This window comes from Phaethon aethereus (genome assembly GCF_964289735.1).
Source record: "Phaethon aethereus genome assembly, chromosome: 8".
Lineage (NCBI taxonomy): Eukaryota > Metazoa > Chordata > Aves > Phaethontiformes > Phaethontidae > Phaethon > Phaethon aethereus.
This window is the reverse complement of record NC_138584.1, coordinates 25,362,620-25,390,087: the sequence shown is the minus strand read 5'-3', so window position 1 is coordinate 25,390,087 and position 27,468 is coordinate 25,362,620. Positions and strand designations below refer to the sequence as shown.

General features: G+C 47.8%; 1 protein-coding gene across 1 annotated transcript; it reads left to right on the top strand.

Annotated features, from left to right (window-relative positions):
* On the top strand, positions 1–22,077 carry DMBX1 (diencephalon/mesencephalon homeobox 1; the record flags this gene model as incomplete). The annotated part of the gene is given in 7 exon segments (XM_082002633.1): positions 1–306; positions 308–342; positions 345–427; positions 15,244–15,409; positions 19,469–19,647; positions 20,841–21,195; positions 21,677–22,077. Coding segments are annotated over 7 exon segments (1,266 nt in total). The 5' UTR covers positions 1–259.
* Positions 22,078–27,468: the final 5,391 nt, after the last annotated feature.

Sequence of the window (27,468 nt, the reverse complement as noted above, 5' to 3'; positions counted from 1 at the left end):
GCCTTTACGGACCCCATCGGCCCCCCCCGACCCTAGATCTAGCCCTCCTCCCTCCACCGGCATCCCAGCCGCTCCTGGGGATTTAATTAGGCGTTTACACCTCGGCTTGGAGTAAATGACTGGTAAGAAGTGTTGGGGGGGGGGTAGGGGGGGTGTTGTATCGGCAGCCCCGTTTTGATTGACAGTGTGGAGGACCATTGAAAATCTTGCTGGGTAGCTCCCGGGTCGCTCTGAAGCTCCTTTTAAAAATCCTTCTTCAATGCAGCCTCCCGGTAGATGGCAGCTCCGCCAGGCGCGGAGGCAGCGCGGGCGGGTGCAGTAGGGCGGGACGGGGCGCAGCGCCGTGCCCGCTCCCCGCGCGGGCCGCTCTCCCACGCGTGTCGCCGCTCCCACGGCGGGCGGACAGGCTGCGCCTCAGCCACCCCAGGTAAGAGCCCACGCACGCTCCCGAGGCAGCGTGGTTCCGGGTGGGCTGGGGGTGCGAGGGGAAAGAAGGCGAGTTTGGGGTTCGTTTGCGAGGAGGGGGAACCTGTCCGTGGAGGACTCCGCGCCCGGCGGAGGAGCCGCCGGCAGGGATGCGCGCACCCTGGGGAGGGAAAACCCAGCCTGGGCTCCAGCGCAAACTCCGTCCCCTCCCGTCCCTCTCTTTTGCTTTATTTGGATAATACGACGCTTCCTCAAAAAAAAAAAAAAAAAAAAAAAAAAAAGAGGGTGAGGAAAAAAAAAGGGGGCAAAAGCCCAACTACCAGCCCGGGGTCTCGTTCATCTCGTTCACACGAAACGCGGCGTGGTCTGGGACCGTGGGCCCGCTCCGGTGTGGGCTTAGGCAGCTGGCGGGGAAGAAAGGGGTGCAAACCAGCTCAGGGGAAGAGAGGGGACGCGCAACCCTCCGCCTGCCGGGCTCCGGGGGGGAGAGCGCAACTCGCCACTCCATTTACATAATGATGTTTTAATAAGCCGCGCAGCCCGGTGAGAGCTCGCCGGAGGCAGAACCCCTCTCCCTCACGAAATGAGCCGGGGGCGTGGGGGGTCGGGCGATGGCCTCGCTTGGGGGGCGGCTCTGGGGTTCGGGGTTTTTTTGTTTGTTTGTTTTGTGGTTTGTTTTGTTTGTTTTTTTCCTGGTACGGCTGGAAGTTGAGCGTGGAAGGGCGGGCAGGGCTCCGGCAGCGCTAGGAAACCTTTCCAGGGAGACTCAGCCCACCCACCCCTTTGCAAGGGTAGACGGCAAAGCGGACGGGGATCCGCCTGCAAAGAGCTGGGGGGCCGCTCTGGGCCGCCCCCGCCCTCACTTTAAGAGGTATATAAATCCTGGACCTGCGCTGTCAGGCTCGCTTGATAAATTAAGGACTTCGCAGTCGAAACCTATTTACACCTCCATTACAGGGCTAACCAAATGGGGACCAGCGTGCATATTTTTACCGCAAGAGATCTCATACATCTCCGCCAGAGTCGCCCCTCGGGCCATGGGATAACAGATAGAGAAAGGGGGGGTCGAGCGGAAAAGAAGTCCGTGTCCCCGCTCGGTGCCGGCGGCCCGGGCCATCGGGGACCCGGCCCCCTTGCAGGGAGCAAGGGGAGGCCGGGGCTGACTTCCCCAGGAGGGGGACGCTGGTTTCTCCAGCCGAAGTAAGGCGCTCGGGGAAGTTTCTCTTCCGAGGGAGATGGGGTTTGATTGCGAGACCTGCCATGGCTGCCCCTTTTTTCGGAGGGGGGGGGAGAAGAGGCAAGAAACTACCCGCATGGAGCTCTCCCGGTCCCCCTGCTTTTCCCGGCTGCTCTTCCCATTTATTTCCAGGCGGGGACCTCGGCCGGTGAGGGGCGGAGGTCAGCACCTCCTGAGTCCTTGGTGGCCCCCGGGGTCGCCGCGGCAAGCCCGGCAGGAGAAGGGGAGGCGGGTGACACGACCACCCCCCGATTCCCGGTGGGATGCGCGCACCGAGCGCTGCCCCGATCCCTTTCGAAACGAAACGCGGACAGAAGGAAACGGCACCAAAGCCCTAGGACGCGGGGCTGGGGGGTATGTGTGTGCTCGGCCCAAAACCTACGTCCCCGGGTCATGTGGGGGTCTGCGGGATTCCCCCCGTACCCGCCGCTCCCGCTCTGCTTCCAGAGCCGGGGAAAAAAAGAAATCTCCCCCTCTCCGCCCCATCCCGTCCCCTCTGGCGGCCCCCTCCAGTTCCACTTGGTTAGCTCAAGTTTTCCATGTAAATGACAGTAATAAATATCTAATCATGTCCCGCAGCTATCGGCGGCTCGCCGAGCAGCCGGGATTAATGAGACATCCAGGGGAAGTGGGGTAAAGGAGGAAAAAAAAAAAATTTAAAAGGAAGGAAAAGTTTGGGGTTTTTTTTTCCGCTCTCCCCAAAATGGTTTTAAAAGCGAGGCCCCGGGGCGGGTGGGGAGCCTCCCGGTTTCTCCGGAGCGATCGCACCTGTGGGTGCCGCTCGGCTTCCAACCCACCCGCTTTAATTGCCCCGTCCCCAAAACCACAGCAGTTCCCCCTCGGGGCGGGCGGGGGGAGCGACGATCGCACCCCCAGCCCGGGGGCTGCCTGTGCCCATCCCCGCCGTGATTCCCAAACAATTAATGGGGCTGCAAAGAGCTTCTAATGCTGATGGGGGGCCGGGGGGAGAAGCTAAGGCTGAAATTAAACCATGAGAGTTGGATTTGTTCGCCTAACGCTAAACAAATGGAGTGATTACCTTCTTTCCAAACGCATCAGTCATACTACATTAAGTAGCAAAGAGCTAATTATCCCAATTAGGAGGCTGATTTATAATTAATGGCTTGGACCAAGTGATAATTGGATGTTAATGGATAACAGTTTTCTCTGAAGTAGTCTCCCGCTTCCCCAACTGCAGGGCTGGAGGGTTTGGGTGGTTTTTCCCCCCTCTCCTCTCACCTCTGCACGGAACACAAAGCCAACGAGGAGCGAAATCCGCTCTTTGCCGGCTCGGTGGGGACGGTTGGGGACCGTCCTCCGGGGGTGGGGGCCACCGGCCGCTTCCCAGCCTGGCCGGGGTGGACTCGGGAGTAGCCTCCGGCACCCCCTTCCCAAGCGCTTTCAAGCAATCCCTGCTGCTTTTTTTTCTTCCCTCTCTGAGTTTCCAAGCCGTGGACAGCTGACCCGAAACAGCCGGGTTGTCCCCCTGTTTTCAGTGGGTCCTGGATTCCTCACTCCCCACAGGGTGTGAGTCATGTCACCGATGGGGGGGCAAAGGCTGAGCCCCATGGCGTGCCCCAGTGCAGACGAGGCTGCTCCCCTGCCCTAGGGAGCGCAGGATTGGGCTCATCCCGAGGAGGAGAATCTTTACACCCTCCCCGGCCCACGCTCCTGTGCGATCAGGGGCAGAGAGTGAACCTGCAGCCTGAGTGCTCCGCGTTTTCTGAACCACATCTCAGAATTGGCAGGCAGACTGTTTAGCTTTTCCCTTCGATGCTCACTTCTCACCCATGAGTAGGTCGATGTGAGTCAATCCTGGTTCCTCGTTTGCTCCAGCCGGAGACACTTGGACCTACAGCCCTTTGGCTTTCAGATCATGTTTCTGAGTTCAGTTTTTCTGTTCTAACTAAGAACCGTAAGGGCAAAAAATTCCTGAAAGGGCAAGAGTGACTACAACTCTGAATTACTCCATGACTGACAAGAGGTTGTATTAAGTTACACCAATGTGTTCAATGCAAAAAATACACCCAAAATGGTACTGTTGGTACACAGAAAGCCAGTTTATATTTGCTTTCCAGTTTTCCCTGCTAATTTGAATCTTGATGGGACGATCTTCTCGCGCTCACACACATCAGCGGGCTCCTGCAGCGATCTTATTGCCGTCTCAGAAGACGCAGCTCTGTTTTTGCGGAGCTGGTGCAGATGTTGCTTCTCCTTCGTGCCAGGGTTGCTATCTGCATCAAAGCAGCAGAGCCAGAGGAGCTTCCCACAGGTCAGAGAGAAGGGCAGGCTGGCCAGGCAAGTTTTGCAGAATGTAGGCATAGAGGCAGTGACTGCAGTGGGTTTTGTTCCCAGTGTCTTTATCCTTTAAAAGAACGCCTCGCTGAGAAAGAGGGAATCGGATGAAAAGAAGCCAGAGTGAACAGAGTTTCTCTCCCCTCTGTCGTTATCCCAACCAGCCCTGCCAAAACAGAGGTGCTGCAGAGAAGGTCCAGGACCAAGCTCTTCTGATGTGGCTACCTACTGGTTTTGCTGTTGAAGCTATGGGTAAACCTCTTAGCTAGAAGTAGCCCATGTTTTCCAAGACACCAGTTATTCTTTCAGTGATTTATTTTTTTGGGGGGGGGGAGGGAGAGGGGCATCCCAAAATTCATCTCATCAAGTTGGAAATGGTTCTGCTGAGGCATTGATAAGTGTCAACTGCGTTTAAACCCTTCTAAAAGCTTCAGTGCTGATTTCTACACGCTCGTGTCCAAACAGGGATGTTTATAGCTACCGTGTTTCAGTTGGCAAAAACACAGAAGTAGGGAGAATGCTGAAGAACATGGATTCAATAAAACCCAAATTTTCCAATCCTGTGCAGCTACTGATAAACTAATTTACTTTGGGAGGATGTCCACCAAAATATGCTTGTTGTGAAGAGGGTGGAGAATCCTGAAATGCAGCTAAATATCCAGGAATTAATTCATGGTGCACTGGGGTTAGTCAGACCCTGAGTCTTTTCCCACCAGTCTGTTCCAGTCCAAAGGCTACTGAAATTAATTTTATTTTTTCCTTTTGACTTCATCAGGTTTGGGATCAGATTCCTTATGTTTTCTACAGAAGGTCTGGTGCAGATACAGCTCCTGGGAAGGACAGAGTCTCTGAGGGAGGGCTGGGACCAGGATGGACCAGCAGTTCACCAAATTGGGGGAAACAGGTGTTTACAGCCAGGAGTTGTGGGTGGACCACAACACAAATGTGATTTCTTCCTGGTAGCTGCTGGCACAACTCTTTAGGATCAACTGCAGCCCTGTATGGCCAGAGCAAGCATTGACTTGAGAAATGCTGCTCTAAAACTGTCCAGATGCTAAAACTTAAAGTGTGTGTGTGTGTGTGGTGGGGTGACACTAGGGAGCTCCACTAGGATCCTCCAAAAAAAAAAAAAAAAAGAGAAACAGCTGGGCTGGGGGAGGCGAGCTGCTGGCTCTCAGGGGACAGAAAATGGTCCTGCAAAGGGAGCTGCAGAAACCTGATGTCTTCAGCCGATTGTCCCCAACCGTACGGAGGGGAGCGAGCGGGCAGCAGCTCTGCATGCCCTTAGCCCAAGGTGGGTAAAGGTGCTTCTGCTGAAGGTCTGCGCATCTCCCCGCTAAACCCAGCAAACGTTCAGCTGCTCTGCCTGCTTTGCAGCACGCAGCTCTTTAAAGCACAGATCACCTGCTGGTGGCCAAAATATATTGCTTACCTTGGCAACTGCTCTTGGGGGTAGACCCAGGGTCCAGCTGTACCTGCAGAAACATCCTGGGTTCAGGCTCTCCGCTTCTGTCTCCTTCGAAGTGTGCTTGTTCTTTAGATCTCTCCAAAATCAGCTTCAAGCAAAATTGCACTTGGTGTCACAGCCTTGCAGCTTTCCAGCTAAGCAGCTGAAAGAGCACCTGGGAAAGTCCTTTTCTGCCAAGCGGGTCAAACTCCAACGATGCGGCACAACCCACCGCGTTTCACACAGACACTTTGCTCTCTCCTCCTTGTGTGCGTATCTAACGGCTTAACACCCAGAACTTACGGCTCCAACTTAAATTTACTTGATGAACAGTGGCGGCGGGGGGAGAAGTCACCCGCCTTCCGTGCCTCCTCTCAGCTGCTGCCCTTGGAGCCCAGCGCCTGGGCTGAGGCATCGCGCGGGGAGCGCCCGGAGCGAAGGCGTGTTCCCTCCGGCCAGGAGGAGCAGCGGGAGGGGATGTCTTCAACCGCCTCGGCAAATCTTCACAAAGCTTGTCTGTCAGGGCTCTCTGCCGCCAGCGCTTCGTGCAGTGCCCCATCTCTCTTGTTAGGGCTCAGGGCTGGGACGTAGGATCGGCGTCGTGGTTGTCGTGCTCGGGACAGACAGAGGTCCTGGTTACTAAACGTCACAGGCTTAAAAACATATTTTGACACAGAACTGTAGATCCTTGTCTTGTTAACGAGACCATGCCATGGCTAAAGTCCTCCAGGGTATTGCTCCGTCTTCCAGGGGTGCTGGAGATTCCCAAACCCCCAGCAGCAGTCCCCAGGAGCTGCCTTGCAGCCAGTCAGTTGGCTCAGGCAAGTGATCTGTGGCCAAATATGCTGCAGGCAACACTTTTGGGGGCAGAGAGCAAGCGGTGAGCCGCCCCTCGTGCTGCCAGCAGCCCTGAAGGGCAGAGTTTGGAAAGTCTGGACCTCTCCCATTGTCCGGTTTGGAAAATCCCCTTTGCCAGGGTTAGGGCAAATGAAGTGGTGCTTCTCAAGCAAAGCCATTTTTGCAGAAGTGAGAGGAAGGGCTGAGCCAGAAAAACCGCATACAAATAAAACTAAGCCAGAAACATGCTTGTTTTGGAAAGAGTCGGGGGGAAAAGTACTTTTCTTTTTTTTTTTTTTTTTGGCATTTAAACACTTTAAGCTGTTTGTGAATTCGGTAGTTTGATTGCACAGCGCTTTAAGGTTACTCCAAGTCCTGAAGCCAGGGCCAGTCTGGAGGCAGAGATGCCGTCGGGTCTGGGAGGGGAGGTCAGGCGGGCAGCGCAGGTACGCGAGAGCCTGGCTGCAGCGCGATGCTGCTGCGTTCCGCGTCCACGAACGTGGAGCGTGCGGAGCAACGCTGGCAGAGCCGGGCTGTAGGTACTCAAACTCCTCGGGGTCGGTCTTAGCTGCAGGGTTTGGTTTCCGTTACGGTATTAATCCCAATAAAACTAAAATTCATGGTTTGGAGGGTTTTTTCGTGGAAATTTTTTTTTTTTTTTTTTTTTTTTTTTTTGCTGTTGACTGAGTTGACAGCAGAATGAGATCCTGAAACTAGAGCCAAAGTGATGTTCGTATCGCGAGCTTTTCTTATTTACTCAGGAAAATGTTTCTGCTTCAATATAGATGACAAGGGCCCTCACTGAGGGGTGCGCGCTGCTCCGAAGGGGAGAAGGGAGGTGTGTTTATACCGAGTTGATCTTTAAGCACTGATTGCCACGTGTGAATTAGGGCAAGCGAGCGATTTAGCAGCAGGGTAACGTTTAGTGATGCCAGTCCCAGCTCTACACTGCAAATCGCAGGGCTCCAAGCCTTAAAACTGGCTGAGAAGCGAAGAGGCTGAGGCTGTCTTTATTTGACTTGGTTTCAGACCTCTCGAGCCTCTGGGAGGTCTTTCGCCAGGAACTGTCTAATCAATCACTCCGCTCTGTTATCTGGGGCTTTGAGAGGGGGGGAAATGATGATTTCATAAAAGCCTTAAATAAAAGTCCCGGCAAGTGACGTGAGTTACCCCCGTCAGCCAGTGCCTCTTATCTCAGCCACTCGCAACCTGGTGCCTGAGTTTGTAGAGCCCCACAATAAAACTTCCCCGTCCCAGCGGGATGCTCTGAGGTTTGTTTTATAAAACTCTCAAACTCTCTCACATCCTATTACGCCTCCGCTACAAATAAATGAGCGTTACGAATACAGCTGCCGTGCTCTTCAGCAACACAGCCCCGACAGAGGCCGTTATTTGACAAGATCTGCCCAAAAAACTGTGGTGCTGTCCCTAACTGGAAGTACTTCCAAATTTCAGCTACTAGCAAACTTCCTGGTTTTGAGAAAAAAGATTTTAAATTTTTATTTCATTTATACCAAGTAGTGGTAGCTGAATGGGAGGTGCAAGGATTGGTGTAATCAGTCAGGTTTTGTTTCCGGTGGGTTGCAACTTGTTCAACTAAACCAGGTCTAATTAAGATCTCACTCTGCACAAGAAATTAACTGTGATTAAATGCAGGGATTTACACAGGTATAAAAAATATTGCAGGAAGATCAGAAATGGGGAATCTTGATTTTTTTTTTTTTTTGAGCGCTATTCTCAATTCGTTTATTTCAATTATAAGAAAAGTCCTTTGGAAGCCTGTTTTTATGGTGTGTGTTGCTCTTGGACTTTGACGTTTGAATGAGAAAATATGATGTGTTGCAGTATTTCAAATTATTTATATTTCATCCACTACAAAGGTGAGATTGTTTCCTTAGACATTCAGCAACCTCACATGAGGAACAAAACTGATTTATAACGTGCTGCTTATTATCTTATGTGATTTTGGACCTTTATATATCTTAAAGATTTAGGGATAGGAAAAAAAAATTGAAGAAAACCTCTTGCAAGGATCATTTATTTAATCCCCCCCAGGTATGTAATTCATTTAGTACCAAATACATAGAAAACCGATGTCTGTATATAGAGTGAGCCTATTTTCCTTGGCTGTCAGATAAGCACAGGCAGAGATTCATTATTTATCTTGCTGATTTAAAGTGTTTCTGAATAAGGACTCAGAGCATAAAATCATAAAGCAGAACAGCTCCAGGAGGGGCAGGGGGAATATTTTGTTGTGATTTTATTTTCGATGGTGTTTATTGCCGGCAGTAATAAGGGGGACGCTGTTAGCACAAACCATTTGCTGTTATTCCCCGTTAACAAGGACCGACGGGTTCCTGCGCTTTGCATAAACACGAGGAGCGATTTGTACCGCCCGGGCTGGAGGAACGCAACTTTCCTTTTTACCTGTCAGGGATGCTCCTATTTTTTTACGTCACCTGCAGGACCCCAAACACCAGAGAAGAACACCAGGCTTTTCTCCCACGTTTTTTTTAAGCTGATCCTTTTCCCATGCTCGAACTGTCTCTTGCATCAGGGCGCAGACCCAAAGTGGTGCTGAGCTCTTCCAAACTTCAAAGGCATCTCTGGCGAATCTCTCTCCATCAGAAATGAGCTGTGGTGTTAAAATTCACTTCTACCAATGAGCTGTCAAAATCCAGATGTAACTTTTTAGTACAGCTTATTTTTCGTGCAAAGAAGGTCTCACTACCCACCCACCCGCCCATCACCAATCCTCCCCAATTTCTGGAAAGTTTTAATAACAACTTAACACCCCATAGTGCCCACCAGTCAAAAGCAGGCTCTGGTATCCTCTTCTTGTCTCCTCTAAGAAAAATTTAGTCTTTTTACCTCTGACCCCATAGGTTTTATTACCCTGTTCTCCGTGATGGTACCTGAGAATCTTCTTTAGGTCAGTGAATTAAGTCTCAGTACTTTTTTGAGCTTGGGATGACTCAGTATTGGCAGGGACCAACTGAAAAGGAAAAGTGAAAATGGTTCCAAGCCCCTGCAAAGCTTTGGGTCCTGCATTCAGCCTCAAACGCATCTCACCCAACGGCATTTGTCTGAGAAGGGCAAGTGTCTTGTCCTAGGTGGTTTTTTTACTTCTACCTGGGAAAACTGGTCAGAATAAGCTACTGAAGAAAATTTCTCCACTTTGACGCAGTTTAGATTTGGGGGGGGGGGGAAGGGGTATGTGTCTATTGCAGAAAAATGCACTTGAGCAAAACCTCTGTCTTGGTTTAGAACCCCTTTCCCCCAGAGGAGCGTTGGCACAGGGAGCTGCCATGGGTGTCCTTATTCGGGACAGCTCAGCCCGGGGACAAGCTCTCCGGCGTTGACACGAGCTCGGTGGCCAGCACAAGTGACACCTGAGTTTGCAGGCTGCAAGGATCGATACGTTTCTCCCTTAATGAGTTTTGTCAGTTCTGTATTTTTGTTAAAAGCCTTGTGTGTGACTGGCAGGTGAAGCCAGGTACAGATTGATGGGGGGGGGGTAAGGGGGTGAAATGAAAAGAGGAGCGAGCAGAAAATGTCCCCCATCTCAAATTCTTGACTGCAGTTAATACAGCTCCAGTGTGGGTTTTGTGGTTTTGGTTTTTTTCCCCTGATAGAAGGGAAAATATGGATGTTCTGTTACAAAATACGCTGCAGAAAACCTCGGTATCTCCTTTTTAAAAGATGTTTTGTTCTCAGACCTGTTTCAATCCTACACATACACAAGCCACTAGGGATAGGAGTTTTTACCTGGCAAGGAAATTGATGATTCTCTCCTCTTTGCATCTTGTCTAAGGACAAGGTTATGTGCCTGGATATGCAATTAGTTAGGAGTTAAATAGGGAAACTTAGAGCCTTTTATACAAGTTGAGAACCCAGAGCTGATAAAATTAAAGCCCAGGGCCAAATTTCCCCTATATGCTACACTGTTAAGCGGTGTACAATAAATTGCACCACTCTTGTGCTATGACTTTATGGGAACCTGAGGTTTTCGAGGCCGGTGTTGGGAAGGGGCAGGCGGGAGCCACATTGTACCGGGACGAATGCAGCTCTGCTCCGGAATGAGGGGGTTCCCGTCCCGGGTGCGTAGATGTGCGAATTGTTTTGCATCAGATTGAACAGCAGCAGCTGAATAAAGAGCAGTTTGCTCTCCGGATCAGCCTGAGATGGGCAGAGACCTGCATGGCCTCTAAGTAATGCAGGGCATGGAGGAACCTGGGGTTCCCATGGCCAGCAGCAGTTAAAGCCGAGGTAGATGGATTGAGCCCCCTCGGCCGGAGGGGTCTGCAGGCTTGGGAAGGAAAATGAGCACCGCATCCATGAGACTTCCATAGTGAAAGCTTAAGTGAGAGGCGAAAGCGACAGGAAAGTTTTCGGGACTGAGCTGGCAATGTCAGGCTTGCGAAGGCGGAACGAGCGCAGATCCCAGCAGGGTCCAACACAGGGCACGGCTGGAGACCTCACAGTGCGGTGCTGCAAAACGTGGGTAGCTGGGAGGGGGTCTTCTGGCGGCAGCGAGGGGAGGGTCACTGCTGCGTGCGGAAGGAAACCACCGGCCCCGGGAGGTACCGCCCCGGGAGGTACCGGCCCCGGGAGGTACCGGCCCCGGGAGGTACCGCCCCCGGGAGGTACCGGCCCGGGAGGTACCGCCCCCGGGAGGTACCGGCCCGGCACTGCACGGAGGCCTCCGGCCCCTTGTGCTGAGCGAATGCTGCAGGGTTCAGCCCGCAGGCTCTCGGCAGGGGCAAACCCAGGCTTAGCCTCACCCCACAGAGAGATTTTCCTCTCACCTATTGTTTTCCTGCACTTTTTCTCAGCTCCCATCGCCTTTTTCCACCACTCCCAACCCTTCAACAATCTCTGATGTACCAAATCAGGGTGAAGCATCCCCTTTCTTTCGGGATGGACCCTACGTTACCCTCCCAGCTGTATTCATGACCGCTCAAGCCCCTACCCTTCCACAAAGCAAGAGCTCAAACTTTACTCTCATCCTCTTCCCGGCTGTGGCTGTTCCTGAGGCCCTCCAGCCACCCAGAGACAGAAAAGATGCATTTGCAGATTTTGAAAATTAAAACCATCTATACAGCCGGTGGGGAGGGATCAGCTTATTTGGTTGCTTAATGAAATATAAAGATTATTTTAACCAGTGTAAGCACTATTCGACAGCTTGTGAAACACAGCGGTGGCTTGATGAATGGCTTTCTCCATTACAAAAAATTGCTGCATGATGTCTTTTAAATATTTAATTTATTGGGCTTGGCGTGTGCTCAGAGCTGACAGTTAAAGAGGAGCTGTTTGCGGTCTTGGTTAACTTTACTTATTAGGCTGAACAGTCTCGCTTAGTAAATGCAAGATATCTCCTTTTCCCCCATTTTTACTGAATCTGGGATGATACATTTGCTGCACAAGTGGGTAGGAAGTTCTGCCTGCCATCCGCACCGCAGCACGCCAGGCGGTTATCCCTAAAGCTGGGATGGGTATTGACTCCCATCATGAGTCCATCATTACTAAGTCTCCTGCTTTTTTTCTTATTATTATTTTTTTAATTGCTGCACTTTCTTCTAGGCCACCCAGAAGAGTTTGTTCAGACACACATGTACACATAAAAGCATCTTTTAACAATCAAATAAACTGAAATCTTCCCGGAGCAAGTGGAAACACTGGGCTGCAGGCACAACATCATTGTCAGTGTCCTCAGAAGACTGCACAGTATGGGAAAATTCCCCTCCTCTCCCTCTTCATTTTTCCCTTAATGTGCCAGCCTGGTACACAACCAACGGCATGCAAGGGGGATTAGAAAAGAAACAGGCGTTTCTGTGAGTAGGGAGTCAAAGACACTTGGCCTCCCACGTATCTCCTGGCAAGGCTGAGCCCCGGTGCGGATTCTCCAGGGTCTATTAAGGATGGAGGTCTGGCAGCAGCCCAGGGCAGTTAATAGGTTCTGTGTCCTCAAATGGTTTTCACGAAACACGCAGGAACTTAATAAGCTTTGAGACCTCTGCCCTGCCAGCCAAAGCTGGTGAAACTGGCCAGCTGGTTCACAAGTTAGGAAGTGGGAAGGGAGGAGGTAAAATGAAGATGCAAACCTCTGTTTCCCTGCCTGTGTCGGCCAGAAAAGCTAGTTCTGCTCTTGGACTGCAAAGGCAAACCAGCAAACAACTCTCCGGATAGCTGCAGCGGTCTCGCTGCCGAAGGGGACCAGCCGAGCGCTGCTGCCCACCAAGAGCTGCTCTGCCACAGGCTGGGGTGGGATGATGCTCTTTGGAAACGAACCGTGTTGAGGACAGGGTGAGGCTGAGCCGCAGATGCTGCCAGAACCACCCAGAGTAGTGTCTGGGTTGGGAACCTGCAGGTCCTTCCCAGGTGATGGGCGATGTCCTCTATGGCCAAGTCAACGGCACGTGTCGCTGGGACGTGCTCCTGTCCCTTAGCAAGTGCCACCAGCAGCAAAGTTGTGCAGCAAAGCAACATCCCTGCTGTGATTTTGCTGTGTACCCATTGTGGGGAAAATACAAATGCCAAAAATCTGTTGGCATATGAAGTCCATCACTTTGATCAGAGAACCAGCAAACAATGTTGGCATCACTTAGGTCTTCCTTAAGCTCGATTAGAGCAGAGCTATGGCATTCTTGTGTCAGCATCTGAACCAAAAATACCCATTTTCACAGTGGTTCAGCTTAGAATAGCTTTGGCTTTCTCTCTGCATAAAACCTTGACAGGTTATAGATGAAGGTTATTACTTTGTTTTGGGGATGTCTTTGCTTTTCTAAAAATTAAGCTTGGGTAAATTTTGAAATGAAACATTTTGAAAACTAATTCAAAATTAATTGCCTGGATACCATGAAACAAAGCAGATCTGATTTTCCCATGCTTTCCAGAACTAGCTACAAAATATATCTCAGGCACCCTGAAATGCATTTTTCAATAAATCAGCTATTCATATAAAAATTTTCTGCCCGTATTTTGAGGTAGTTTTTTTTTTTAATTATACTCTCATATAGGGTGTGGTAGGAAAGGATGTGACCAGTAACATTCTCTGTGGGTCATAAAGATGTGGCTTACATTCCGCAGAGTGAGGTGGGATGTGGGTCCCTTCCAACTTGAGATATTCTATGATTCTATGTAGATGTTGGACAGCCACCGAGGTGGTTTTTTTTTTAGTCTAAACCTAAAAATAATTGGGGAATGAATCCAGAGTGGGCAAACAGGGAGACACAAAGAAGATGAAGGTGGCATCAGGGTGTGTATCAGATTTTCATGGTGTAACCACACCTGGATCTGTTGCCCTCCACCACTGCCCTTGGCACTGAAATGATGTGGTGGCAGCGCTGATGGGACTCAGGGCAACAGGAATGTGGCCAAGTGCTAGATTTAGATTTCCAAACTACCGGTTTGTAATCACTGCAGCCTCTTTGAGAAGACAATCCCAAAGGCAGCACTCTCACTCATGACACAAAATCCCTTAATAAAAAAAACCAAACAAACCATCCCAGAGCAACAAGGACCATCCCTGAGCTGGCAGGGTGTTTGACCAAACTGCAGCCGCATGGCTTCCCTCCGCCGTTCCTGGGCACTGTGATGGAGAGATGCTTGTGAGGGTGAAGCCAGAAGATGCCCCAGGTCATTGCTAGACCCTGCAACACAGAATTCAACTGCTTTTCCCAGGAACTACAGCTTGGTCTCTGGATGTTAAACAGGTCACTCCATGTTTGTGCTTCCTTACATGAAGGTGGTTTGGGAAAGAAAGGGAATTCAGAGCAGGGGGGTTAGTGGCACCGACTCGTTTCCATTCCTCCCTCTTCACCGAGAGTCCATCCTCCATGGTATAAATCCTCTACAGGCAAAAATGAAGGTCTTTCCTCAGTACAGAAAAAAGAAGTGATAATTTTTCATCCAAATTTTTGCTGTTCAGTGCATCAGGTTTCTCCTAAAATCATAGGAGTTGAACCACCTCCCTTCAGTGACCAAAACTCTTTTCTAAGAGGTTTCCTAGATAATCTGTCTACTTTCCTTAAGTTAGTCCAGCTGGACCTCTTTCTTTGAACAGTCTGACTTCTCTGACTTTCCAGACGATGACTTGCTTATGTAAATTCTGTTTTTAAAATATTCTTTTATGGCAAATATTTCACAACTTTTTTTTCAATGTCTTATAAACTACAGAAACGGCATCCTGGAGGCCCTCAGTCATTTGTACACATGGATGAAGGAAGCATCACTCAGCTTTTGAGATCAATATTAGCTCAGGTTTACAGATGGTCTGTAAGGAAAAACAGCTTGAAGTTTCATGCAGAGTCCACAGTACAAAAAAAGCCATTAGATTTTTAAAATAATTTCCTTGCTATTGAGCTATGAAATGTCAGTATTTATTGCAAACTTTAATTCCCTCTTTAGCCATAACATTTTTGGTCCTATTACACCACAGATTTTTTTTTTTTTTACACGATGTTTGGCGTTTTGGGTTTTTTTCCTTTTTTTTCTGTATCGTTTGTGTTTTGTTAAGAAGAACCTTAAGAAAAATTAATGGAAATAAATTACGTATGAGTGAGTTCAGATGAGAAAGATTATTTGACATTATAGCAATGGGATTATGGAAAGCCCACTGCAGGCAATGACAGGGGCAAAATCCCATCTAGTTCTGGGATAGGGCTAGGCTGGTTCATTAGAAGTAACAACAGTATGATATGTTTTACTATGGTATGTAAAAAAAGATCCTTTCCCATCTTTTGTTCAGCATATCATAAGTGGGACATAGTCAGATGCTGACCTTTAAGCTTGGAAGCCAGACTGGTGTCACCGGTGCTTTACGTCTACGCGAGGTATTTTGATTCCTGTCCCAGAACCTGTTGGGGTTGAGAGGTTGGAAGTGAGCCTTGCATGTGGCAGCTTAATTTTGACCTCAGCATTTCCAAAGCTCTGCCGAGACACCAGCATGCTGGAGTACCGCGTTCCTAAGCACCTCTCTCCTCCGGCTGCTGTTTTTCAGGTTTATGTCGCCATGCAGCACTATGGAGTGAACGGTTACTCCCTCCACGCCATGAATTCACTGAGCGCCATGTACAACCTCCACCAGCAAGCAGCTCAGCAAGCCCAGCACGCTCCCGACTACAGGCCCTCGGTCCATGCCCTCACCTTGGCAGAGAGACTGGCTGGTAAGAACAACTCATGGCTTTTGCCGTTCCCTGGGAAAAAAAAACCTTATCCCTTGCACCAAGTGAAACTCTTCCTCAGGAGTTGGAATGTGACATAGCCAACTGGCACGGTGTGGTCCCCAATACTGGCCATGTGGCCAACTTCTGCAGGTGGCATATGCCCTCCAGTGTTGGCTGCTAGCGGACCGTTGCACCTCACTGCAGACTGGCCTCCGATGGCTGGGGAGCCCGGGGGCGAGAAAGGACGCAACCCCACTATATGGGATTGAAAAGGGAGAATTAAAAAGACACTGAAATATATTCTAACGAGTGAACAAAAAAAAGTAGAAAATCTTACTTGCTTGTTAGTAAATAACAGCACAATGAACACGAGTGTGCAGTGAATTGGATTCCCCCACTGATCTTCATTTGGATCTTTTTTGGGTCTCACCTTGACCTATTTCTTCCTGGGAATCCTAGACATTGACTTGAGTGACGCTTTCTTGCAGGTCCTGCTGGTTCCCTCTCTGTTGCTTTTTTATTTTGCCTTCCATAAAAAAAAGCTTTTTTAAGCTCAAAGAAAGTCACATGTGACTTTACCCAGAGGGTATTATTTACAAAGCCTTGTTGATGGTCGGACAGTGGGACAGGAGCCACTGCTTCAGAGGATCTGATCTGTTTTTCTGCATTCAGCCATGAGTGTAACAGCACTACATTGATACTGTCATTAGAAGGAAGTGCAAAGTCCAGATAGTATTTTATGGTTTGGTAGGGGGAATTGTTCAAAATAATGGATGGAGACCTGAGAATATTTAGTATGGTAGGGCAAATATATCTACACTACATTTCAGCCTACCACAAAGTACCAAGATCTGGCTGAGATCATCAAAGGCTACTGCAATGCAAATGGCCAACAGCTGCAACAGCATCGTTTTGCTCAGGGCTTGGATGCAGTGTAGTAGAGCAGACCTGACAACCAATATACTGAAGCTAAAAGAAATTTCCATAGATGTGATTCTAGAGACCTTCCCAGAACGGAACAATCTTCCCTGACTGTCTGAAAATTAGACACCTGCTTTAAGATAGCTTTCTAGTTGTCTGATAATAAAGGAAAAAAAAAAAGTGGAATAACTCCTTCCAGCCTAGAGCAGGCGGAAAAAATTACCTACTCAGACAACTTTAGTGGGCTAAATTTGAGAGACATAGGCTTAAGTCAAAATAAGGTTGCAGAAGTTTCAGGATGGTCCTCCTAGCTGGGTAGTCCATGAAGGCATGGTGGTAAATGCCTCTGACTCTTGGATCTTTGGATCAGTGAACCACAGCTGACTCTCAAATCTTCTTGCCAGCAATGCTCCCTTATCCAGCTGCTAGTAGTGACCTTAACAGGGTTCCTCAGACCACTGCTGCAAGACAGAGCAGGGAGTCACTGTCCTCATGGAAAGAGAACCAAAGTCTGATCAAGAATACCTGGACTCTAACCCTGGCTCTACTGCTGGGCTGCAGAGTGATGACAGGTGGGCACTTTCCTTGTCCTGGTTGTCCATCCCCTCCTTCCCTCCCTCTTTCAGTGTGTAGGTGGTCAGACGGGAGCCAATGGGCCTGAACTCTGCAATGTGCCTTGTGGACCTTGGGTCTCAAGGTGCCCCTTTCCTAGATGCAAGGATTTCTTGAAAGATTTTTGTGATCACCTGTACCTTTTACAATAGAGCATGGGCGACTTAATGTCTTTGAGCTTAGCTAGAGTAAAAGCAGAGGGAGATAAAAAAACAAAAAGAATGAAAAAACTATTCTCATATTCTTGACCAGGGGATTCAATTGGTTTTCTGACCTCTTATCTTTAAAATGAGTAATCCACCTGGAATACTTTCTGCATTAAATTCCATGGTCCCCTTGCCTGCTTATCATTGGCAAGGTAGGCATTATATACCTACGAGCTCATTCCTTTGCAGTTGCTTCACATTCTGTTACTTCTGAATATCTTTCAGTGCCGGTTATAGATCTCATTTGCCTTCCAGGGACAGTCAGAATAAAGCAGCACAAAAGCAAATGACCTTAAGTCAGAAAACAGAGGTTTCTGATTGTAACTGCAAAGCCTCACCTGCAATTTATATTCTCCTTCTTGCACAAAGCCTGAAAACATAGTTAAAACATTAAAATAATTGCTGGTTGGCTCTCGTTGGAGTGGCCAAACTTAATGTACGAGCTGCTGCCTCTGGGGAGCTGGTAGATCTAACCTCTACTCTAGAAATCCTGGAATATTCCAGCCTGCAGGTAGGGTGTTTAGCCAGTGTCCTTTCTCCTGATTTCTTGTACTTGAAACACAAATGTTAGCTTTGTAAAATGTTTCGGGGTTCCAGCTTCAATCTCTTATTCTGGAACATCCCTCCTCCTCGCCTGGCTGCACTGTGAGCTGTGTCAGCTGCATCACGGATGGTGTCTTTGCTTCCAAAGCAGCTGCTATTACCAGCGTTTTAACTCCCCAAGGAGCTCCGATACCTCGAACACAAAAGTGTCTTGTATGCAACCAACACTGTATTGTATTTGGCCGAAGACCTTTAGCCCGATCGCGTCTCTTCCAGGTTGCCAAAGCCACGCGGCTTTGGCAAGCGCCCAGAAAGGCACTGCAAATGCTGGCCTAGAATAAAACAGCTGGAAGTTTGGAAGAGGAATGCTTGAGTAGTGCAAAGCTGATTTGCTACGCTCGTTAGCCAACATATTTGGAACCTGGCTGCGTGGTTCTGGGGCTGGCCTGACAGCAGGTTTTGTTTTGTTGTTTACATTCACGCCATGATGCTCGTGACAAAAGCACAAATAAAGAGCGGCAAGAGCCTTCATCTGGCTCTGCGCAGTAATAACGCCGACTTTTCTCACTGTTAGGTTGTTTTCTAGTGTGTTTGTTCCTCCCTTCTACTGGAAGTCACATTCTTAACTGAATTAAAAGTGATACCAGACACGGCTCTTTCTGCATTTCCTCTTTGAGAGCAAACCTCTCTCCAGACTATTTCATTCCAACACTGTAGCACAGCGTGTCCCAACTTGCATAATAAAGGGTGGGTTTTTTTCATTTTAAAGTAACTTATTTTCATTGATTTAAGATCTTTATACTCCCACTAGCTGTTGTGCAATAATAATGCCTCTGGTAAAATAATAAGCCCTTTACTGTTGGCCTCAGATTTTCCTCAGTCTGAATTTCTTGCCCTCAATTTTGGAAGCATAGCTTGCAAAGTCAGACCTTCTGAGTAGCTTCTCTGCTGAGAAGAGGCACACGAGCCCTGGGTTTGCAATCAGTGGGGCTGGGCTTGGTTCCTGGCTTTCCACCCCAGATGCCGGAGAGTGTCAGTGCTCAGTACAGCACGTGCTTTCAAGCTAAACACACCCAAGCACATGAGCTTCAGTGCTTTCCTGAACTGGATTCCAGAATAGCTCTCCAGTATCATGCCTTGAAGACTGCAGTGAGCTACATATGAGACACTAAAGAAGAGACATCGCAGCCTGGTTTCTGGGAAGATGCATGTCTTCTAATGCAGGCAGCCAACAAAATGAGCTAGAGGCAGCTGCGTTCGAGCTGCGTGGACTCTTGCCACCGATCAGCGCAGCGCATTGTGGCAGTGTTGAAACCTACCCCAAGTTCTGCCCTTGGCTTCAAGGAGAACATGGCACATAATGTTGGGGCTCTCTCCTGATTACAGCAGCGAATCTCCTCACCTTGTTTTTAATTGTGTTTCTTAATGAAAGAGTCTTATGCCACAGCTGGGTCTGGGCATCTGCATGTCCTGCCCCACTGATGACGGAGAAGATTGGTTTATTTCAACCAAATTTAGCATTGGAGTCTCAACAGTTTCCACAGCTGTCATAGAAAGAGGTTCCCTCTCCAGAACCGGTTTTCCAGTCAGAGCTTTTATCTCCTTGGACATCTCAACGAGCAAAATGCATGTATGTGTTTTATTAGATCTACAGCCATGAAAAAAAGTTTTGTAGGTTTGTCTGGTGTTAGCAAGTGCTTTATTCGACTGTCAGCACACAAATTCCAATAATTAAATTGGCCACTTTTCTTGTCTTCCAACGGCTGTACATTTCAAGACATCATTTTGGAGGCACGTTATGGGTCCCAGCACCGCAAACAAAGACGTAGTCGCACAGCGTTCACCGCCCAGCAGCTGGAGGCACTGGAGAAGACCTTCCAGAAGACTCACTACCCAGATGTGGTGATGAGAGAGCGGCTGGCTATGTGCACAAACCTACCTGAAGCCCGAGTCCAGGTACCGATATTTTGTGGTTTTGTGAGCGGGGATGTTTGAAATAATATAGCGGGATTCTCAAAGGGCTGACAGCTCCTTTGACCTTTCAAGATTCTTCCAGTGTGACCAAAGATTTTGGGGCAGTAAAGTTGTCAAAGGCGGAGGGAGAAATAATATCATCCAAAGTCACACACCTGCTAAAGAAATTCTTAATCCACACACACATTTTTTAAATTTAGGGTTGTCTGAAGTGTCCACTGGTTTTTATTTGTTCTTTTACATTTCTTTGGGAGAAATTTTAGCAACATCAACAGAAGTCTACTTTTTTATTTATTTGTTAGGCTTTTCTGACTTTCTCAGAAGAGCAGAAACCCAAGTAATTCCAGTTGCTTTTTTCCACCAGTGTCAATATTTGTAACATCTTAGGCCAAGGTTTGTTTTTTGTTTTTGGGGGGTTCTTTTTTGTTTCAACTAGTGCAATGTGCTTCATACCCTGCTAGTGGGGAGGTTCTTGCATGGCTGGGCTTTAAAAGACAAAATAGCAGGTTCTTCAGTGTGAAGTGGATAAGTAGTAGAAAAATATATTTCTTCTATACAAATGTCAAGGCATTTTAATTGTCATAATTTTTATTTCCTCATCTAACTAACAAAACAACACTAACAAGATTTGCAATATATATTTCTTCCAATCCATGTCTACTCATTTAGGTTAAAAAATATGGATTCTTTCCTCCTTCCCTAAATTAGGTTCCCAGATAACAGCTTATGCCTGTAATAACTTATTTTGAGTGTTGCCTCCATAGTTTTGGTACACTTATAACAGAATGGTTTTATAAACTAATAGAGCCTTGTAATGTAAACAAATGTAATGTCATCAGACTCGGCTATAAGACGTTCTGGTTGGATGCAACTGCCTGACCAGTTTAGGAAAAAACCCACCAAAAAACCAGCAAAAAACAACACCAGTGGAGTGGTTTAAAGAATCAACATAAAGGCTAGACATTTTTAAAAATATATTTGTTGTGCTATTTGTGGAAGCACTGAAAACAGGTAGAGCTCTAAGATCAAGCAAAGTGGCAAGACATTTGGGCACAATGGGCTTGAAGTACCTCATTACTTGTGGTTCCCCTAAATCTCCCAAGCTGAATGATGCTGAATTTGGCACTAAGCAGGATTGTCACCAGTTTTCCCCCTTGCTGTTTCTGGCATTGAAGGTTTGGTTCAAAAACCGGAGAGCCAAATTCCGGAAGAAGCAGCGTAGCCTGCAGAAGGAGCAGCTGCAGAAGCAGAAGGACTGTGAAGGGAGCCATGGTGAGGGAAAGACGGAGCCTCCCATGCTGGAGACCCAGGCCACCACCCCAGACACCGAGAAAGTCCAGAGCCTCCCAAGTGAGGTAGGCACGGACCTCAACCTAACCCTGTCGGAGCAGTCGGCCAGTGAGTCAGCACCCGAGGACCAGACTGACAGAGAGGAGGAGTTTAAGAGCACCTTGGATGAGGCCAAAGTGGACAAGAGCCCTGGTGTGGACAGCAAGGCTTTGAACTGCAAGAGAGCGAGCCCAAAAGCAGGTGAGGGGCAGCATCTTGACGAGGGTTGGTGTCAGGACCTGACGTTTCCAAGGGAGATGCTGATGGTTGGGTATAGTCCCTCATTCCCTATGTCATGGGGGACAGGTAGTCTGCCCCAGACTTGCCTTCTTGCCCCCAGACTAAACAGGACCCACAGAGGGCATGATGTCTATTGTAGCGGGAGCACAGAAAGAGCGAAGACATTCTGCTTAGGTTAGAACTTGGGGAGAACAGTGCCCAGCAGCAGCAGAAAAGCCATAGCAGAGGTCAGCCCCATTTGTAAGATGCTAAGTATGGAACAGACACAGCTAACACAACCCCTCTCATTTGCCCTTCTGGAATCATAGAATCATTAAAGTTGGAAAAGACCTTTAATATCATCAAGTCCCCCACGCTGCAGTCTGAACCCTACTGGGGTGCAGGTCAGCACCTGCTTCCCGCCTGTAGAAATAATCCCCATCCCCTCTGTCTCCTGCTACAGAGTCCCCTATCAGCACGGCTGTGACGCCTTCATCCAGCAGTGGCCTGGCTCAGACTCACTCCTACTCCTCCTCGCCCCTGAGCCTCTTCCGCCTGCAGGAGCAATTCCGCCAGCACATGGCGGCCACCAACAACTTGGTCCATTACTCCTCCTTCGAAATGGGGACACCGTCTGCCATGCCCTACTTGGGCATGAACGTCAACATGGCACCGCTGAGCTCTCTGCACTGTCAGTCGTATTACCAGTCGCTCTCCCATGCACAGCAGGTCTGGTCCTCACCCATCCTGCAGGCATCCAGCTCCCTTCCAAGCCTGAACAGTAAAACAACGAGTATTGAGAACCTAAGGCTCCGGGCAAAGCAGCACGCGGCATCCCTTGGGCTTGACACCCTACCCAACTGACTGCCAGATGAGCTACCGTTGCCCACCAGAAGATGTACCAGAGGTTGGCACTAGACATGTCACTCCTTGAACTCTCACCCACCCTCACCTCTTCCTGGAGTAAGATGCTCCCTTTCAGGGAAAACTTTGCATTTATTAACGTCTTATTAGCACCACAATTGCATCAGACATGGCTACTGGCCTGGTCTTTGCTAAATATTTAAGGAGGAAGGGGGAGAGGATGTATGTTTAGGCAGATGAACTCTCCTCTGGACTGCCATGAGTTAAGCCTGTAACGTTCAGGAGAAGCCCCCTTTCCTCATCCCCGCAATGATGTGCCAACTGTGTTATATACACCTTTTTTTGTTGTTGTTGCGTTCTTTGGGAAAAAGAGAGAGTCCTGCTTTGTCTTGTATATAGTTATAATGTTGACAGCACCCATCACCTGTGTGTTACTGTCAGTGTTACAGAACTGTGATCTCTTTTACTTTTATTCCCCTCTCCTTCTCAATTTTAGTAGCTAGTATCAAAGTTACAAATCAGCCATCCTCACGACCTTGGCTTGTAGCTAGTTGCTCTTCTTGGGTCAGTGTCCTAAAGGTGTTTATGGCAAAGAAAAACGATTGTGCACTTCACCGCTCCACTTCTCCCTCCTCTGCTAAAGTCAATTTTATAACAGCTGGGAAATGATGTGAAGGTGAATTTCCTGTTTAAGCACTTCCTATAAGGCAAGCATTTTTTGTTTACTTTTTAATAGCACTTGTTCAAAGAGAGAGGACAAAATATTGGCCAAATGCTGCTGGCTGGGGAGAAAAATGAAAGCCAAATTCACAGGATTATTTTTTATCTATCTATCTAGATTGTTTCCTCTTTGATTGTCAGTGAAGTGTAAACTCCTCTATTTACAAATTACGGGGTTTTCTTTTTGGAGAGCATTTTGGTTCAACTTTGACAATAGAGAATAATAAAAACTTTGTATGAACTCCTGGTGCGTTCATACACCATGAATTATATGGTTCTTTGACAAAAACTTGATTAATGCAAGCTGTGTTTAGAAAACCGCTCTGATCACCAAATTCTAACCTCAAGCCCTGCAGCTTCAGAAACTGGTTAGCAAGTGAAAATGTAACAAGGGAAAAATGCTGCAATGCTGGAGGCAAAACAGGTGATAAGCAGGGGCTTTATATTCTCTTCATATTCTCTGGAGCTGAGGGGGTGTAAATAAATTTGCCAAAAATACAAGGTGTGCAAGTAACCAAAATTCACCAGCTTCAAAATAATTTCAGTGAAAAGTTTCAGCCTCGTTTTATTTGAATGACCTATCATTCAACCTGGGGTGGTTTTCCTTGTTGAGAAGCAATGTTTCTGCCAACTCAAATGATGGGGTTTTTGCCAAACCAAATAAATCCTTTGAACTCACTGCTGTTATCCTGAGCATTAGGGAGGGATGATATCCAGATCTAATCTCTAATATTGCCTAGGACCAAAAAAATCCAGACTGACTGTGGCAGGTTCTAGGTTTGAATCCCAAGTGTGTCAGCCAGGTCTGCCACTAACACACTGGGCAGAGCTGTGCTAATTCACTGCAGATGATCAGCTGGTCCATATTTGATTTAAGCCTGAAGTGTAGACCCATAACCTACAGCCCCTCTCGCTCCCACCTTGTTTCACACCAGGGCAGAAGCCAGAGGTCAAATTGCCTCTTAAAACACAGGGGGGAAAGAGTGCTTTCAACTCAACTGATGCCTCTTGAAAAAGCATCTAACTCCTGCAAATAGAGACGTAAGAATAGCCAAGTTTGGTGGGAAATGATGTTTTATCCCTCATAAAGTTGTAGCAAGAGCAGACCTCCGGAGAAGGCAGTTCATTGACCGCACCAGCTTCCAAGGGAAATGGAGCAGCTTCCTTAAATATTTCTGTTATGCCAAACACTTCAGTCTTGGGGTTTTCTTTCCTGCGTTAGTTTTCCTGACTTTGTCAAATCTGCCCCTGTGACCAGCAGAATATGCTACTTTTTCAAAACCAAATGTATTCATAGGAAGTAGATTTTTGACTACCGCTTTCAAAGGAGTCTGATTAAATTAAAACCACCCAAGTGCACTTACTGTCTCCAAATAGGTCCTTTGGAAGCCCCAGCTTTCATTTTTTGTAGCCTGTCGCCCAAACCAGGGACACCAAAAGAAAGCTTTAATTTTTCACCTCCCTCTTCCTCAAAAAGCTATATTCACCTTTACTTTCCCTGCCTCCTGCTAACCTCAGCACATTTGTAGGCTATGGAGTTGCTTTGCCAGAGCAGAGCAACTGCACATTTAATTAACGCCCCTTCTGATGTGACACCAGTCTAGACTGAGGTGATGAAGCAAACAAGGGTGCTAATTGGCAGTGAGACCAGATCTGGACTTCAGCTCTTCTTTAAGTAATAAAAGATGTCCGTGAAACTGCAACTCATGTCAGTGGGTGTTTCAGGCAGAGAACAGAGGGGCTTAGTCGCTCTTGTGCCATCCCAGGTAAGACAGGCATCTCCCCTGCCTGGGTACCACGGGGCTGGAAAGGGCGACGTCGGGTCAGATCGGGGCAGATACCGCCTTACCGTGGGTCATGATGGATACCACAGCATCTGCCACAGGAAGGTCAAAATATGTGGATTTATGCCCTGCTTCTGCAAGGCAAGGACATGGAGTGCCGGAGATAAGCTCGCTTGATCCAGAGCTAGATTTGCCGTGATCCTCCAGAAGCAGAAAAGACCTCTCCCACCGAGCCATGGAGGGAAAGTCTTCCCTGTGCCTCGGTGCACAAATTCATTTTAACATTCACCGTCTCCACACATCTCGACCGACTCTGATGCCTGACCCCTTCGTCCCCCGTGATATCGCTGACATCCTCACAGCAGGCTTGGATCAGCTACCGGCCACTTCCCAGACGGAGCATCTGGCAAGCCATTAAAACCCCAGGCGTCGGGATGAGGCCAGCACAGCCCAGAAAGCAAACTGGGAGGGGAGACATCCGGATCTCCATCACTCCCTAGGGATGTCTCTTCAGTGTCATCCTTGTCTGCCTCTGCATGGTGCAGCAGCTCATAGAGGTGCAGCTAGTCTTGGACCAGGGCATGAGAATATTTCTTATGTGGAGATTATTTCTCCCATTCTGAAGCAGGATGAAATATCTAAAAATTAAAAATAAACAACAACAAAAAAATATATTGCCTTAAATATATATGAGCCCCTGAAGTATTTTATGCCAAGTTTGGGTTTTACCTTCTTACGGTCAAAATCAAACATCCACACTGGGAGTAAGCTGACATGTAAAGCCAAAATTGATTTGGAAAGGTAAAAAAGCAAGAATTTAGGCTCCCGGTTTGCAAAAGTTTAATAATGAATTATCTGTCAAAACTAACTTTTTCCTACAAATTGTTTTAATGCCTCTGGGCTTTTGGGCTTTTCCTGATTTAAATAAACAAATAAATAAAACCCACAGGGAGAAACTCCCCACCCTATTCAAGCCTGTGTATGTAGTGGGAAGACCAAAGGGACTCTGCATCATTCCTCTTTGAGTTTTAAAGACCTGAAATTTTCTTCGGGTGGGCAGAACTCCTGCAAATCCCCCCTGATTTGTGACGGAGAAGGTAAGGTCTGCTTGTTCCCTTTCCTTCCACCAGCCCCAGCTATTTAGGAAAATGAGGTCGTTAACGAAGTCTCAGAAACAAAATAGAACGAGGTTTCCCTCCCCTCACTGTATTTTAACAAATATTGCAGTTGGATACAACACAGTTTCTTCCATCACAGCCGTAAAATGCCTGGAGTGCAACCCAGAGAGGGAGATGTCAGACAGATGAACTATTAGGGGGTGGGAAAAAAAAGCTATCTATCTTCTCGGGATGCTGTGCCAACCTGGCGCCAGGGCAGGGCATCCCTGGTACAGTTTCAGCTGCCGGGAGATAAATGCAAAAAGAGAGGCAACATTTTGTGTTTTGTAATGCAGACGATTGAGTTGTTTTTTTAATGCATGAAAAGAATTCCAGATAAATGCATAGCATGGCATGGAGGCTGGGAAAAGGATACGCCCGGTCCTTTAAAGACAGTGATGGAGAGGCTGGAAAAAAACATCCTTAGTTCCTATTTTGAAGCAGGTTATGTATCTGGAGATTTCCTCTGCTGGTCTTTTCCCCTTCCTATGGCTTTGCTTACGTTGCCTGGTGAACCAGCTGCGGCTCCAAGCCCTGCTTACCGAATTTTTAAAGGTTTTAGCTACAGTCCTTGCAGGATCAGGGCCCAGGAGAAAACAGGTCACAATATTCAGGGTAAGCGTTTGCAGCTAAATTTCTTCTACTCTGCAAGAGAAGTCTGACAGGTATTAATCAACTAAAGCAGGTACTTAAACAGTGCAGGAGAAATACTAAATACTTACTACCGGTGAGAGAAGATCCAGTAATGATGCTGGGAGGCAGAAAGTGAACCTCTTTTTTTCTCCTTTTTCTTCTTTTTTATTTTTTGGCAAACAAGGGAAAATATCCTTGATGGTGAATAGGGGAATAAAAGAGAGAGAAGTTTTGCCCGTATTTCCCCCACCAAACACCATCATTTGCGGTGTAGGAAACAAAAATGCTCCCGAACACGGAAACAGGCACCAACAAGCGGATCGCCCCACATCTCGTTTCTCATTTAGGTATTTCACCACGTGAAGAATTTTAACCAGTTCTAGGTTTCTGTTGCCACTGCAGCCAGCCAAAAAGCGGCTCATCTTTGCTGAAGAAACACCAAAGTGCGTGGACACAGAGGAGGGAACTGGAGCTATTACTGTCCCTGTCTTCCATTGACACGACAATTCTGAAGAACTTCAGGACGCTTCTGAAGAGCTCATACGTAAAGGATTAAACAAACGTCCGTAGAAAGGAAATGCAAATTCAAATCCAACATGTTCTATTAGTTTAATTACCGTAGCTATGAAACATAACTCAATTAAGCTTGAAAAAAGTCAATTACAGAACTTTCCTGCTGGTTTTCACAAGCTGTGTTGATTTTTCTTTTCCTCCCTCCTTACCCCTCCATGTGCCCCTTGCTGATTTTTTATGATCTGTTCTAGAACAACACAATACATCTCCTGTGTTTTCTATCGAGTGAAAAAAAAGCTATTTCTCTGAACAGGTCTGATCTCAGTCCAAACCCACAGCAGAGGGATAAGAAAAGGTTGGTGCAAGAAACAAACAAAAAAACCCCAAACAAACAAATTTCCAGCAAAGCAAGGTCAAATCAAAGAAACAAAAAAAATCCCCTGCTCTGACGCGTGTGTGACTTTCCCACCGTGTTACAAAGCAGCCCAGAGGTGATGAACGGCCTCGGTTTTCTGCGCTTTTCGTCGCCAGCTGCCCAGACCGCGGCGCCCGCGCTGTCCCCCGCCTTCTCGGGCTGCCTGGGG